This window comes from Sphaeramia orbicularis, chromosome 1 (genome assembly GCF_902148855.1).
Source record: "Sphaeramia orbicularis chromosome 1, fSphaOr1.1, whole genome shotgun sequence".
NCBI lineage: Eukaryota > Metazoa > Chordata > Actinopteri > Kurtiformes > Apogonidae > Sphaeramia > Sphaeramia orbicularis.
The window spans coordinates 2041930-2059524 of record NC_043957.1 but is presented as its reverse complement, the minus strand read 5'-3'; the positions used below and the strand labels follow the sequence as shown (position 1 = coordinate 2059524).

At 38.7% G+C, this 17595-nt stretch overlaps 1 protein-coding gene across 1 annotated transcript in view; it reads left to right on the top strand.

Annotated features, from left to right (window-relative positions):
- tenm3 (teneurin transmembrane protein 3) overlaps positions 1–17595 on the top strand; it is a 776142-nt gene that overhangs the window by 739423 nt on the left and 19124 nt on the right. The window contains exons 49-53 of the mRNA XM_030128911.1: positions 977–1036; positions 5134–5478; positions 7913–8157; positions 12326–12507; positions 12903–13105. Of these exons, the coding sequence (XP_029984771.1) occupies positions 977–1036; positions 5134–5478; positions 7913–8157; positions 12326–12507; positions 12903–13105 (1035 nt within the window). The remainder of the gene's footprint in view (positions 1–976; positions 1037–5133; positions 5479–7912; positions 8158–12325; positions 12508–12902; positions 13106–17595) is intronic.

The following is a 17595-nucleotide window of genomic DNA, read 5'->3' as shown; positions in this document are numbered from 1 at the left end:
AATCAAAATACATGCATTTTGTAGCTATTTCTAAAGATCGTGTACAATACTAGTGGTTCCATCAGGTAACTTACATCACAGCCTATGTTCCCTCCTTCATGGGCTGGTCCAGCACTGGTAGTGACACAGTTATAATAATAATAATAATAATAACTTTCATTTGTATAGCACCTTTAAAAACAAAGTTTACAAAGTGCTTTGATAGAGGGCACAACAGCAGGATACACGAAGCAAGTGAAAACACTAAAACAGAAGCAACACAATTAGAGAGATGTATGAACAAATTAATAATCAAACAGGATCAAATTTAAAAATTAAAGTTAAAAATTAAAGTTAAAAAGGGGACAGACATCACATAAAAGCAAGTCTATAAAAGTGTGTTTTAAGAAGTGATTTAAAAGATGTTACTGATTCTGCAAGCCTTATCTCCTCAGGCAGGCCGTTCCAACGTTTCCAGTAACGTTATATTGTCATCATCTACATAACCAGAGCATTAAATGTAGAAAAAGACATTATTTTTACTGAAACAATGCAAAACACAGGGGGTAATATCATAATAAATGGTTCTAAAACCCTTCAGAAGGGTTAAAATCATAGTGGACCTGCTACAGAAGGAGCAGCAGGTCTTTATGGGTCAAACCTCATCCTCATGTCGGTAAATTCTATGAACTCCCACGAACGTCGCCCACACTTTTCAGCTTCTCAGTCATTTCTACGTCCGTGGGTTTTCTCTGTGGAAGGGCTGAGTGGACGCGGTAGCAGACGGCCGATTATGCAGCTGTAATAGTGACTGGTGTCATATTGTGGAGTCAGAGCCACCACATGGACCCAGGACATCAGGTCCAGAGCATATGGTGTGTGGTGCATTCGTCCAGATCTGCCTGTTGAGCAGTTGGTCAGCTGATGGACAGTCGGACCGTCCAGGAGCGGACGCCCGTCAACATTTAGACTCTAATTCTGTTTTGTCTTTGTCCAGCTCCTCAGAGTGGCTCATCTGGGCACCGGACGGCGAATACTGTACAAGTACCGCAGACAGGTAAGCGCTGACAGCACCAGAACATTCCACCGGAAAGACCACCGACTCCACGGCACACTGTCTTCAGTTCGTTATTCTCTGTTTTTAGCTTCAGCCCATGAGTAGTTCTAGTTGGATTTTTGAGGAATTGGCCAGTTTTTATGAGGAAAGCTTTGATTTATTGAGGCTGAAAAAGGTCAGATGTAAGAAAACGTGACATTAAATCTGATTTATTAAATCATCGCTCATTTAAGCTTTCTATAGTGCCACGATATTTCATTTTTGTTCAACGTTAACCTATAACACTGACGATGATATAACTGCCTTTCAAACATTATTAAATGTTCAGCCATTTAATTAATTCTATTTTGTTTGTCAGGTACATTTATTAAATTCTTTTCCTCGTGAATATATCTCTTTGATTGCAATTTAGATAGCATTATACTAACTGATACTTTTTTTTGTTAAAACACTGGCAACCGTTAATATTCATATTTGGGTTCTTCTATAAAACTGGTGCTAAAAACAGGACATGGGGCTAAAAATTCAAACCAGATGTAGACGAATGTTATGAAGCACGTTTGGAAGCACTTCGGGTCTGTTTAAAAATAAATATGTACTGAGATAAAAGAGAAACTATTTTTCAGATAATTTAAAAAAAAAAAAACCTGTGAGTAACATGGTTAAAAAAAAAAAGGACACGAAAATTATGTTAATTTTTTTTTTTCAAATATTTCTTTATTGTCTCACAGGTACATTCTGAGAATTGAACTAATTATCCAAGGCAGAGTGTTTCACAAAAATGACCACTGTTGCAAAATCAGTCATGATTTATTGGTGTTTAAATGGGCAGGTTCTGCATGTAACACGAGTGGACACAATGGGTTACACGCGTAACCTGGAATGAGACTGAGACTGATGAAAAACCCACATGTATGGATTAGAAAAACCACTAGGATCCATACATTGAACACAGTGTCTGTATTTAGAGTCTATAGAAGAGCATTTGCACATGTTTACACAGCTAATGCACTGACACCTACAGAGATTTAATGTCCATATTTGGGTCCTATTTTTGGCCCTAATATTTTATTTAAAAAATGCATTAATTATGGGATGGCTCAGAGCAAGAATATATTTTTTTTGCATTTATCTGTGGTCATCATTAGGTCCATCCTGGGGGAAACATGTGTACATTTACCTTTAAAAACAGCTGGAAAAGTGACAGAAACTAAAATGAACCCAGTTTCAGAGAAGTACTCAGTTACAAACAAAAAGTAACAAAAGTATTTAATAGTAACAAAAAATGAATCCTCTTAACACTTAGAATCATTTATCGCCTGTTGATCCTGTTTACGTGACTCTGATATGTGTTTATTAAGTCCCATGATGCTTCTGTAAGGTTAAAAATACATGTTCCCAATGAATGTGTGTGTTTTAAAGATGGCATTTGCATTGTAAAACAGGACCATATGGGGACTCCTCATATGAAAGCATGCAGGTTTGTGAACAGCAGCAGTGTCTGCAGGTTTATCTGTGCATGCGGGGGCTTTGGGGGTTTTCTGGGCAGTGGAACTGAAAGCCAGAGCAGGTAGAGGTGGGTAGATGGTCCACGTGAGGAGACCAAGGCAGGTGAACACCAGGATGAGGCCTGATATGAATGAGCGTGAGCGTCGGCAGACCACCAGGAGGGGCTGACTCATCCTGGGTACACACTGACTCAGCTCCCACAGGCCTGGTGGGGACTGGGATGAGCTCATCCTGTGTGTTCAGGCATCGTTCCAGAGGAAAAATGCAGGATTTGACTGTTTTTGTCTGTATGGAGCTGCCCCTACAGTTTCAAAGTACATACTGACTGTCGTAAAAACCCACACCTAACCCTCCCCCTCTCACCAGGACACAAACCAGCGGGGTTACTAATGAGTGTGCTAACGTCTCATCATCATCATGTATGAAAGAAGCTGTGAAATGGGCTTTAGATTCTGTTCTGATGCTGCGTTCCAGGCAAAGGTTATTATAGTTCATGAAAACTAACGAAATGACCAAAACTACAATTTAAAAAACAGTTTCGTTAACTGAAATAAATTCTGTTTCTGATTCTGTTGGTTTCTGTAAATTGGCTTAGAGTCTGGTTTGGACCAACTCTATATATGAAGTGTCATGAGAGAACTTTTTTGTTGTGATCTGGCGCTATATAAATAAAATTTGATTGATTGAGTGATTTGATTGGTTCTCCCCTGTAAGTCACTTTGGAAAAAAGTGTCTGCCAAATGCATAAACACAAATAAAAACTATGATTACACTGATCTGCCATGGCAGAGGTCTGCGCTCTCTTTTCTAGAAAAGCACTCAGAGAGCACAGATCAGTGCCCCCCCCCAATCACCAACAAAATGTAATCATTTGTTCCTTGTGCCAGTATCAACATTTACTGACATTTTCATCCAAATCTGTCCATAACTTTTTGAGTTATCTTGCACACAGACAGACAGACACACAGACAGACAGACAAACCAACGCTGACACAAACAGAACCTCCATGGCAGAGGGAATTCAAACCACATCTGAATCCAAATACACAGAGAACATCAAAGGTAGAACTGCTTCTCTGCCCTTATGCACCGCTTTTCCTGTTTCCTTCAAATAAACAAAGAACAAACACCTCTGGGATAGAAATGACTATAAATGAACATAACGTACAGTCCTCCATGCTGGTTTGTTTACATCTAACTCCCATAATTCCTTGCACTCAAGCAGTTTGGCGTGACTTGTCTGGAATGTTACAAAGTCGTGAGTCTTGGTTTGAAGTCGTGACTTACGGCTCAAAAACCGGCCCTGAACGCAGCATGGAAGAACATGGGTCTAGTGTAAGTTCACGAGTGGAAGTCCCAGGTTCGACTGCCATTCCAGTGCATTTACACCAGCAGAAGGATGGAGAAACACAAGATACTGGTGGCCTGGAACATAAGGAGTGTTAAAAAGTCTTAAATGTAACTTGTAGAAGATCGAGAAAGGATTGGTGAAATACAGTGACCTTTTTCATAAAGGTTGTCTTTGAAGCTTTCAAGAAATAAAACAGATTTACCATCTTGACAACTCAGATTTCTGTAGGTTTTTACAAATCCGTCAGTATTTGGACAAAATGAACAAAGCAGATTTAGACAGACCACTTAGTGGAAGAATGACAATTTGACTGAAATCCTATAAATCATACCCAAACAACAAACTAATATCAAGACTGCACACCGAATTACAAAACACTAGGGCTGAAAGTACGGTTTATATCAGAGAAAAGTGGGAAAAGGAGGGTAATTTTAACTGACTGTGGAAGAATGGAGTAAAATACAAGAAAATCTATGGAAAAGTCCATCTTCACTTAGTTGGAGAGAATTTGCACAGAAAAGTGTGGTTGGCTTTTTGAGAACACCTGCACAAAAAGGTTCAAATGTGGATACATCATGCTGGAGACAGTGTGGGATGAAAAAAGCTCATCATCATATTTTTTGGAGCTGTCCCAGATGATCTCCCTTTTGGGAAAAAATCCGGAATAGTACTGACAAAGTCATGAAGATAAAAACGCCTTTAAATTTGGAGAACATGTTCTTAGGTAAACGACCAGGTTGTATAAAAGGATTTAGTCAAACAGATCTGTGGAATATCAGGTTGATTGCAGCAAAAAAGTGATCAGTAGGAAATGTCTGACAGACCAAACCCCCTCAGTGGACCAATGGAAGGACCTGGTTCAAGAAATGACTCGAATGGAACAACTCACCTTTACACGAAGACTGGACCAGGACTAATTCAAGGAATGCTGCAGACCGTGGACAGACTTTATAAAGACTTAAAAAGAACAGACTGGACGCCCATTGTTCAATTGCTACTCAATTGTCCTCTGTTTTTTTTTTGTAAAAAAACAAAACTATCACTGTATAAAATATGTAAATTTTTCATTGTAAACCAAATAAAAACTTGAGTTAAAAAAAAAGTAACTAGTAGAAACCTGTAGGAACCCTGATTGACGTAATAAAAGGTCCAGCGTGGTGCATTTATGGTGATTTGTTTCCTGTCTTAAGCATGACCAGTGTAGGTTGGCTTTGACACTTCCTCACTGTCTCGTCAGAACAAACTGGCGGAGATCCTGTACGACTCCACGCGCGTCAGCTTCACCTACGACGAGACCGCCGGCGTCCTGAAGACGGTCAACCTGCAGAGCGAGGGCTTCATCTGCTCCATCCGATACCGGCAGATCGGACCGCTGGTCGACCGGCAGATATTTCGCTTCAGCGAGGACGGGATGGTCAACGCGCGCTTCGACTACACCTACGACAACAGCTTCAGAGTCACCAGCATGCAGGCCGTCATCAACGAAACGCCGCTGCCCATCGACCTGTATCAGTTTGACGACATATCGGGGAAGGTGGAGCAGTTCGGGAAGTTCGGGGTCATCTACTACGATATCAATCAGGTAAGATGAGCGTTTAACCTGCAGCACGAGTTTACACCGACTGACATGAAGAAAAATCTGCATCATTTCAGTGACAAAAGGTCAACGAGATGAACAGTCCAGAAGTATTTGAAAAGCTGACTTTGTTCAATTGTAAAGTTTGTTGGTGTGATTTCATTTTATTCCAAATGAATTTGAATGCATTTTTTTTGTTAGAAAACCTAAGACTGAGTACACCTGAAAATGTCAAATGGTACAACTGCAAAAGACAGAAACAAATATTTTATCCCCTAGAACACAGGTGGCAAACATGCGGCTCGGGGGCCAAATCCGGCCCGCCAAAGGGTCCAATCCGACCCCAGGGATGAATTAGTGAAATGCAAAATTACACTTTAGATATTAACAATCAGTGGTGTCAAAGTCATTTTAATTCAGGTTTCACATACACACACATACAGTCCAATTAGATTTTAAGTGGGTCAGACAAATATTATCCTAAGAACCTATAAATAATGACAACCCCAAATGTTCTCTTTGGTTTTTTTTGCTGTAAAAAAGTAAAATTACATGAAAATGTTTACATTACCAAACTATACTTTTACAAAAAATGTGAATAACCTGAACAAATATGAACAAACGGAAATGTCTTCAGAAAAGTAAATGCAGTTTTACCAATATTCTGTCTGTTATTAAATGTTTTGTGTGATTGTAACGCACATGTGGAAATGATAAACTGATAAACTGAGGCAGAATATTGGTAAAATTGCACTTGTTTTTCTTCAGACAATTCAAGTTGTTCATGTTCAGATTTTTAAGGAAACTTTATAGATGTAAACCTGATCAGAATAGAATTTGACTTTTTTTACTGTTATTATTTTACTGTTTCAGCCCACTGCAGATCAAATGTGGAACTGAACTAAAATGAGTTTGACAAACCTGGACTAAAGAGTAAATAGAAGTACAGTATAAGTACTCAGAGAAGGAAATACTTTCTTTCAAAATATAACTGAATTATTATTAAACTATATTTTGTTAGGATTATCTGTGAATTTAAAACTAAAACTACATTTTCATGCAGTTTTATAGTATTTAATGAAACAAAAATACTGTTTTTCTAGCATTATAAAACACTAGTACATGGCAACAGACAATATAATTATACTGCACAATGTGTATTTATGTCTGTGTGTGTGTACTGCTTGTACCTTCTGTGTTAGACACCATCAAATACAAAGGAAATTTAAACTGAATATCAGCTGTGATCAGAGGAACACAGATTATACATTAAAAGACCATCTAGTCTAAAAGTCTATTGTGTGAATCCAAAAATGAAAAGAACTGAAAAATCCCAGTGTATATGTATGTATTCCACAACAGAAAAGGGGCTTTAAGAAGTGGAATGAGAAAACTCGAATAATCTGAGGGGGAAAGTTGTGTTTGTTGCAGCTGCTCCATTCAAGTATAATAAAAAAGTAGCAGGAAACTATCAATACAACGAAAAAGACAGATTTTGCTTGCATTTAACAACAGAACATCACATCATCATTATTATTATTATTATTATTATTATTATTATTATTATTATTATTATTATTATTATTATTACCTACATAATATGTTTTTGGTATGTTGGTATTATTATCCATTTTAGAACTGCATTATTTATAGATAGATAGATAGATAGATAGATAGATAGATAGATAGATAGATAGATAGATAGATAGATAGATAGATAGATAGATATTAATATACAAATATACAATATGTACTTGACAATATATTATCAATATGATTTTAAAAATCTACATAATAAATGTGTAAAAATTATTAAAATGACATGGTTTCACAGTAGAATTAAACAGTTTTGTCTAAATTCCACCTGGCAGCACATGAGTCTTTCAGGAAACCCAAACCAAACTTAATTTTCACCTGAACCCTTTGGAGTCGTTCTGACCAGCAGATAAATAACTTCCTTGAACTGTTTGTACAAGTCAACCACTACTTCATCCACATCTACATAAGTCCAGTCATTTTTTACATTTTTTATTTAACCAGGAAAAAACTTGTAAAAAATCAGTTTTGCGAGAGCCAAAACAGCAGCAGAAGTTACAGACAAGAGACTTCATCCATACAGTCACAGTAAAAATGTACGTAAAACACATAATAAAACTGTTCTAAAACGTCCATAAACCACCAAACTAAAAACATTCATATAAAACAACATCAGTAATTTAAAAAGTACTAACAGAAGAACAACAGTGTTCCTTAGAAGGATCTCAAAGCAGAACCTGATTCCATTAAATGAAAAACATCTACATCCAGACTGATCCTCTTTTCCATTCACTTACACAGACTTTCATGTATTTCAACAGCACAGTTCCTTCTGCTCAGGACAGGATGGACCTCTCAGACACTGATGATACAAGCACCGCTAACGTCCTCCCTCTCCTTTCAGATCATCTCCACGGCGGTGATGACCTACACCAAGCACTTCGACCAGCACGGCCGCATTAAGGAGATCCAGTACGAGATCTTCAGGTCTCTGATGTACTGGATCACCATCCAGTACGACAACATGGGCAGGGTCACCAAGAGGGAGATCAAGATCGGGCCGTTCGCCAACACCACCAAGTACGGCTACGAGTACGACGTGGACGGTCAGCTGCAGACGGTCTTCCTCAACGAGAAGATGATGTGGAGGTAGGATCACAGGAATGTATTTATGTATTTATTTCTGTGTTGCTTTCTATTTACATTTTCTTTTTTTTTTTCTTTTTGTTTTTATTGAATCCTTCAAAAGTTCACAAGTCACATTTAAGAAAATAAATCACGGACATCAGTTAGTCCACAGCCCTGACGCAGAGCCCAACACATGGCATCTTGCACTAAACTGGAAGGAACACACATTAGTCAGATGTCCATGTTGAAGGAACAACCCTTCCTTTTTCTCCCACAATCCCCCCTCTCCCCCAGCCAGTCAGTCATTAAAAAAAAAAAAAAAAAAAGGTGGGCACATTGGCTCTTCCAGCATGAGCTGAGTTCAGTCAGCATCCTCCAAAATGAGCCAGTCTGTGTTCAGAAGGGTTCCCACACACTTCCATCTGTATCCATCTGTCCATTTATCTTGTGGATCAGTCTTTCAAATGAGGCGGTCTCTGATGAGGCTGAACACCATTCAGAATACGTAGGGTTGTTCTGCCCCTTCCAGTGCCTTAGTATGATCCTCTTAGCTGTAGTGAGTGCAGTTTTAAGCCAATGTGCTCTTCTGACTTCTAATGAAACATCATGTTCCAGGAAATTCAGAAGACACAACGCAGGTGTCAGGACCCAATTCACATTTAAAGTACGACTTATCTGTCCCATGACACTATGCCAGTAAGAGGTCAGACTCAGACAGGTGACAAACATATGAAGCATGTCTCCAGGACTGTGTTTACACCGCCAACAGATATTAGAATGGCATATTCCTGCTCTGTATAGTTTGACAGGTGTCCAGTATAGTCTGATGAGAATTTTAAACTGGATGAGTTTGGACCGTGCGTCTCTTATTGGCTTTAACATTTGTTTAATTAATACATCCCACTCATCCTCCCCAAATGTTTTCCCTAAATCCATTGCCCACACCTTTTGGAGCCCTAAATTAACATCCCTGACGTCTTCAATAAGGTAGTTATAGATGCGGCTTTCTAAACGTGGTAAATCCCTTAATTTTTTAAATATAGAGTACACTGGAGATTCACCCGATAGCTTTACTTCAGATTTATTTAATTTTGAGAGGCCATCTCTCAGTTGTAGAAATCTCCAAAAATCAGTACTTTTAAGGCCATATTTTGTCTGTAGATCTTGAAAAGTGAAAAGTGAAGGGTGTTGTCTCGAAAAAAGCAGTTTATGTTCTCGACACCTTTATTACACCAGCTCGCCCAGAAGAACATTTTTCCCCCAATCTGTAATTTTGGGTTGTTCCACACCGGAGATGTACCTAGAACAGGGCTGTCAAACTCATTTTAGTTCAGTTCCACATTCAGCTAAATTTGATCTGCAGTGGGCCCAACCAGTAAAATAATATAATAATATAGAAATAATGTCAACTCCGCACTTTTCTCGATGTTTAAGAGCGAAAAAAAGTTAATTTACATTATGAAAAGGTTTACATCTACAAACTATCCTTTCAAACAATGTGAGTAACATGAACAAACTAAAAAAAAGTGTAATATTAACAATATTCTGCCTCAGTTTATCATTTACACATTTACATTATAATATAAAAAAAACATACAAAACATTTAATAACAGGCAGAATCTTGTTAAAATTGTACTTACTTCCCTTCAGACATTCCAGGTTTTTCATATTTGTTCAGGTTATTTAAATTTTTTGCAAAATTATGCCTTGTTTTAGTGTAAATACATGAAAATATTTACATTTACAAAGAGAAAAATTTGGAGTTGTCATTATTTACAGATTATTATGATCGTATTTTAGTGGTCCTGCTCACTTGAGATTGAATTGGTTTGAATGTGGAACCTGAACTAAAAAGATTGTTAACATTTTAGTGTAATTTTTGCGTTTCACAAATTCAGCCCAGGGGCCGGACTGGACCCTTTGGTGGGCCAGATTTGGCCCCCGGGCCGCATGTTTGACACCTGTGACCTAGAAGAAAGGGGCTATTTACATTTTCTTCATCTCTTTCCTTGTTTATGTCTATATTTTATTTTCATCTGACATCTTATTTTTACACACGCACAGACGTAAAAGAATGAAATAAGTCAGATTAACCTGTATGAAGACATCAGAGTGTTGGGGACAAATCCAGGTGTGTTAATCTGATTTATTATAATAATCAGATTACTGCCGTTTTCTGATAAAACAGATCAGATGATCCTGTTTACATGATCGCATTAATAATCTGACGAGTCCAGAAATGGGATAATGATGGGAGTATTATTGTGGATGTAAGCGGACTCCCCTGTTTTACAAAAGCGAACATGACCGGGCCTTTAAACGCTCCTTTAGTTCTCCGCTGCCTCTCCAAACGTTTTTCTATTTCTGAACTCCTTCCTCCAGACGGCGCAGGATACTTTATGTGAAGGTGTCACGGTCATCGCTTTCAATTATTCCGCTGATTCACAGACACCATGTTTTATAGATGACAGTTTGACACGGCGGACCTTTTTAAGCACCGCAGTCGCCATGAGCCCCGACACCGTTCCCGCTGAGGATAAATCAGTCCGAGTTTTACTCAGTCTGAAGTGCTTTGTGGTCGAGGCTCCAAGCAGTTGCAATTTTAATTCCTAATAATCGTTCAATTAATCACAAATGGAAACTTGAGTGGAATTATTTAAGCGGCAAACTGGCTTCTCAGATTTGATTTTCAGATAATTAAATGAAAGGTTCTCACCAAATGGAGCGTTTTTATGCCACAGGATAGAACTTAGACTTTTTACAGATGTATTTATTCTTTCCTTTAAAGGGCTCATATTTGTCTAAACCCACATTTCTTAGTCTGTGGTTTGAACCCTCCAGCTGCCACAGAACTATCTTTATATTTACATTCATTCCTTCTTAATTCGTTACGTTTTATAACTAGCTACGTCATGACATTTGTGCATAAAAGGTCCAGACTTCTGACCAACATTTCTCTGAGTTCGACATAATTGTCAGCAGCAGCAGTTGTAGTAAAAACTAAAAATATGTCCAAACTTGGAGCCCATTATCTAAAATGTTCAGTTGTTGGTTGAACGGGACAGAGCAGCTCGGCCAATAACCTGGAGGAGGCGGGGCCTGAAGTGTCTCCTGTGCATTTAAAGGGCCAGCGCTCCAAACCACCTTTGTGGTGTCATTAGGGATGCACCGATTCTAATACAAGTATCGGGTATCAGCTCCGATACTCAGTGTGTGTACTCGTACTCATAAAAGTAATCCGATACAAATGCACCAATACCACTTCTGTCCCTGTGACATTCCCAGTTCAGTGCAGCAGGTACGAGGAGGAGGAAGAATGTGTGTGAGTGTGAAGAGTGTGGAGATGGAACCAAAGAAATGATGCTGATCACAGTAAGGCTGACTGACAGTAGCGTTCACACACAGATACAGACGCAGCCTTCTGTCCGTCCTCTGCGTACATTCATCTGTTTTCCAGCTGATGGAGGATGAGTACCCAGACACAGAATACCAGCGGGAGTACGGAGCGGTGCGGACCGCCGCCAGCAGAAGTGAAAACCAAACCTGTCACTCATTTGTCTTTTCTCTTCCTGCTGAAGCTAAACTTTTAAACCTTACAGAGAAAACACTAACATTAGTATCACAGTAGTGTTCCTCTGTCGTCTGCAGGTTTGGTATTACTGACTTTCTTCTTCTTCTCATTAAACTTTCCTCTTCTTCGTGGTATTTGTCCAGTATGGTTAATTCAGAGCGGCGCCCCCTGGTGGATTAACTGACAAACGCTCATTCCAACACATTAAATGTCAGTAGCAGCACTTTGTTCCAGTCAGACTAATGACAACGACAATAAAGCACATTTACAAAAGGAACTAACAACTGGAATGGGATTATTAAGGACTAGGATTGGTACTCGGTATCAGCAAGTACTCAAATATAAGTACTCGTACTCGGTCTGGAAAAAAGTGGTATGGGTGCATCCCTATTAGTCATAAATAGTGTTGCAGATGGACCTGTGGAGTTGAACGAATGAATTCAGAGCCAAGCAGAGCATTTACAGTTTATGGAGAGCACAGGGGAATGTGGGAAAAGGAAGAATTCCATTAAAAAAACAAAATATCAGTCCTTTAAATTTTTTTGGGACAACACACACCGTCAGTGGATGTGTCCAAAGGTTAGCCCTGACCCGATGTACGCCTCTGCTTTTGTCAGGTATAACTACGACCTGAACGGGAACCTGCACCTGTTGAACCCTGGGAACAGCGGTCGCTTAACCCCTCTGCGCTACGATCTGAGAGACAGAATCACTCGTCTGGGAGACGTCCAGTACAGACTGGATGAGGACGGTTTCCTCCGACAGAGAGGAGCAGAGATATTTGAGTACAACTCCAAAGGTAACAAGCAAAAAACACACATACTGGAGTTAAACTCTCCTTCTGTTCAGCCGTCGTTTTTACAAGTTTGGTATAAATTCTGTCTCCATTACCCATAATGCATTATAGGATTTTTTTTTTTTTTCTGTAACCTTTAACCTAGGTTGTTCTATTCAGTGGGAGCAGAACATTTAAAAGTTTTCTTTCCCAGTTCTGTTCTGATTTTTAGAACCCATAGATAAAACTGATCCTGAGACTGTAATTATTAAAGTCCTTCCATCAGATGTTGATGTAGTAAATGGATAACTTATGCAAATGTATGAAAAGCAAGAAAAGAAAGAAGACTTGATGTCATTTCATGGTCCTTTACTGTTTTAACCCATCGTTATTAACCTAACCTGGTGTGTTGTGTTCAGGTCTTCTGGTCCGTGTGTACAGTAAAGCCGCCAGCTGGACCATCCAGTACCGTTACGACGGTCTGGGTCGGCGCGTGGCCTCCAGGAACAGTCTGGGTCAGCACCTGCAGTTCTTCTACGCCGACCTGAACTACCCCACCAGGATCACCCACGTCTACAACCACTCCAGCTCCGAGATCACGTCCTTCTACTACGACCTGCAGGTAAAACCCACTCCGTGTTCCAGTACTGCGTTACAGAACCACCGGGTTACTAGGCTGTTCACACTTTAACCCTTTCATGCATGAAATGAGAACCTTAGTCAATAGTTTTTTCTTGAGTGATTTTATTCCTCTTTAGGCACGAAAAAAAAACTTTGTAATTGATTTTTTTTTTTTTTTTTAATGAATGTTTTTTTCATGGAGTTACAAAAATGTCCACTCAGCTGGACATCATGTGTTTAATTTTTGAAGGAAAGGAACATGTATTTAAAATCCATCATCAGAAACTAAGATAAGAAAAGATAAGGTGAGATGAGATATACTTTATTGATCCACCAAAGGGGAAATTGAAGTGCAATACAGTATGTGTCAATACAACAGAAAAATAAAGAGATAAAAATATAAACAATATGAACAAGTTTGTTAAAGTGGCTAAAGGGACAAAAAATAGCAATAATAACAATAATAAAGTTAAATACTGTGTGAAAACTATGATATAAAAACATTTTTAATGCCGCTAATCTGATGTTTTCTCACATTTTAACATACTCTAATACTGGTTATTACTCACTTCATGGAGATAATATGCAAAAAAAAAAAAAAAATGATCGAGTTGTTACATGTTAGTGCAGATCAGGTTTATCAAGAACAGCAAAGTTACAGTAATGGTATGAATTGCAGTGTATGAGATGATACGTACCATTGTGTTGGCTGATATGGAACTAAAACTAAACTAAAACCACAAAATGCATGAATATACAAGTGAACAGCTGGAGAAGAACTGTCCACTGGAGTGACCACTGTGCATGAAAGGGTTCAGGCTCTCAGCTAATCTCAGCTTTTGCTACTTGTTTAGTTTAGTTTAGTTAGTTAGTTTGTTTAGTTTGTGTTATTTCGTCCTTTTATTCACTAGCGCGCTGACCCGAGGAGATCCACAGGTTCTAGATGTGGTCGTTTTTATGCTGTTGTGTATTCGTGCGTGCTGTACTGCATTTGTCCAGCAGTCACCGTCTAAGCCACAGGTGTCAAACATGCGTCCCGGGGGCCAAATCTGGCCCACCAAAGGGTCCAGTCCGGCCCTGGGGATGAATTTGTGAATTCAAAGTTACACTAAGATTTTAACAATGCCTTTAGTTCAGGTTCCGCATTTAGACCAATTCAATTTCATGTGGGCAGGATTCAGTCAAATACTATCATAAGAACATAGAAATAATGACAACTCCAAACTTTTCTCTTTGTAAATGTAAATATTTTCATGTATTTACACTAAAACAAAGTATAATTTCGCAAAAACTTGTAGTGGCTTTACCTTTAGCCACTACAGCGGTGTGGAAGGGTTCAACCTGTTGTATTTTCGACACGTGCATGAGTGAATGTCCGGCTGGGTTTCTTTGTGTTCAGATGCCAGTCCATTTGTTCTCCAATATTAAGTCCAAGAGTTCATCATTCTTCACAACTGTCATTCCATGTACGTTCTATAAATAAACAAAATAGGTTCTTTAACACAAAAGAAAACACTGTAAACGCCGACCAACTCAATCTCACAGTTTCACGTTCTGAACATTGTTTGGGGCTGTCCTCACACACCCCGCCCACCTCACACAGCAGGTATATGTACGTTTGCACCTGCGGCGATCATCACAGGCACACCCACTAAACGATTATTAAGTTAAGGTCAAAAATAAAAAAGAGGAATAAACAAATAAACTGTATTTTGGCTCCAACACTCGTGAATAACCTGAACAAATATGAACAACCTGAAAGGTCTGAAGAGAAGTAAATGCAATTTTACCAAGATTCTGCCTTACTGTTACTAAATGTTTTGTGTTTGGAGATCCACTGTGATCTGTAAAGTTCTAATGTACATGTGGAAATGGTAAACTGAAGCAGAAAATGGTTAAAATTACACTTGTTTTTTTCAGTTTGTTCATGTTATTCACATCTTTTGAAAGGATAGTTTGTAGATGGAAACCTTTTCATAATGTAAATTTACTTTTTTCGCTCTAAAATATTGAGAAAAGTTTGGAGTTGACATTATTTCTATATTATTCTGTTATTATTTGACTGGTTCGGCCCACTGCAGATCACATTTGGCTGAATTTGGCCCCTGAACTAAAATGAGTTTGACACTCCTGGTCTAAGCGTTGTGGGTACAGCAATGTGATTGTAAGGCGACTGTTTTCCAAAATTACTAATATAATCCAAAATATTAGTCCTATCAACTTGCTGTTTGCACTAGTCTGTTCACTGACCAAAAATGCATCAGCATGACAAACTGCAGCAGTCAGCTGTGTATGGATTTAGTGTGAATCCACAGACACACACACACACATACAGAGGCTACTTGGCTTTTATAATGTAGATAATCAGCAGGTTAAACTCAGGTCAAGGTAACTTCATTTATACCCGGAGGTAGATTTTGTTCTGCAGGAACAGGAGAGGGCATCTGCATGATATAACAGTAAAACACAGAGGACAATAACAAACACCCGTGGACAAGTACTCTGAGGCTCACTGATCTGGACTCAGCTACAAATAAAATATCAAATAAATGAATTAAATTTAAATAGCAGCACAAATTTGTCAGAAATGTGTCGCTACGTGCATTGTGGGAAGTGGAGCCGCAGTAGCAGCAACAACAAACATGTCGACCGAGCGAAAGCGGGTGCGTGGAACTCCGCTTCCCACAATGCACACCGCAACAAATGTCCAAAAATGTCCGAGTGACTCTGCTTGTAAACACGTACAGCGTTTATGGTGGAGAACAGTTCAAAACTGTTCACCGTGAAGGAAGAGATTCAGGTGCGTAATCACAGAAAGACTCACAGATTCATCATACTTCGGCTGTGACTGGGGTTTTACAGATGTGATGAAAAACTGGTGACCAAAGTTAAGGTGGTGGTGCATGTACAGCAGCACCACCAAGATAAAGCATCCTTTCACTAAAATGTGAACAACCTAAAAAACCTGAATTTTCTTAAGAAAAATAAGTGCGATAACTTATCATGTATACATATTCATTTAAAGTAGATCACAGTGGATCTACAAAGGCACAAAACATTACACACACTTGACTGTTACTATCTTCAGTGTCATTATTTGGTCAGATTAGAACCTTTGGCGGGCCGGTTTTGGTCCACGGGCCGTATGTTTGACATCCATGCAGTAAGACAATAGGGCTGAAAGATATATTGTTATCCTATCTATTTCTAGATATGAACATTAAAGATATTAATAATGAAAAAGCAACAATATAAACGATATAGATGTCTGCAGTAAAAAAACATTTTCTGCAGTAAAATGTTTGATTTGTAATTTATTTATTTGTACTTTATGTTAATGTTGATGACTGGCAGTGAGTTCTTAGAAATAAAACTGCACTGCCCACATTCTTTTGTATTATGTTTGTATTTTTCTGAAAAATGCTTGGTTTTCACTGAACCCGTAGTCATATCGTATCATATCGATATTGAATGAATATCAAGATATGAAATTGTGTCCGCATCGTTCAGCCCTATGAGACAATCGTATTTACAACATGTAAAAGTTCAAACCTTTGCTTTTTGAGACTAAAACTAAAGCAGCGCCTGCAGCTGACTCCCTTTTTCTGGATAAAGTCCTGATATCTTGCTGCTGTTTGTGGGCCACCTCTACATTTTACTCACCTTTTGTGATTTATGCCGTCTGCTGAGCGGGTTTCCCTCCAGCGCCCGCCCTGACACCAGAATTAAACATGTGGAAAAGGCACTGAATGCTGGGCATCTCCATTAGAGGGCCCGGGATGTTGATTTCCTGTAGTGCGGTCCCACTTCATCACATAAAACTCTCATTGAAAAACTGATTTTTACAGCTTTCCGTGCTTCACGGGTTGGGAAACCTGCACCAGCCGGAGATGAGCTTGTTTTATTGTGATGAATGCAGTTAGTGAAATTACCGAAGCAGCACGGGCCGCGATAATTAAAAAATAATGTTGTCGTCGTTATTTATTGTCCTGCTGTTATCACTTGTGGAGCTGTTATGAAATGAAACAACAATAATAAAAACCTTCATTCTAATTACTGTATTCATAAGGTTTGTAAAGATAATCAGAATACTTTATTAATCCCAGGGGGAAATTATTGGGTGTTACAGTTCAAGTGTAATGAAAAGTAGCAGGAAAGAAATTATCAATACAACAAAGAAAAAAAACACACACACACACACACGTATATGTATGTATACCAAATATACTTATTAAAACACTCTTGAGACACAAAATTAGAACAGCAATATGCACTAACCCACACCTGGATAATGTACGGCCCAACAGCTGACCCTGACTGACCCTCCTGAGGTCACTGACAAATGAAAAGTCAATGCAAATTTAGGTTTTTGTGCGACATTCTTTGTTTGAAGGAAGACAGAGTTGAGTTCTGCTTCTATTCTTTTTACATTGAGTAACAGACAGAATATTGGTAAAACTGCATTTACTTTTCTTCAGACATTTCCATTTG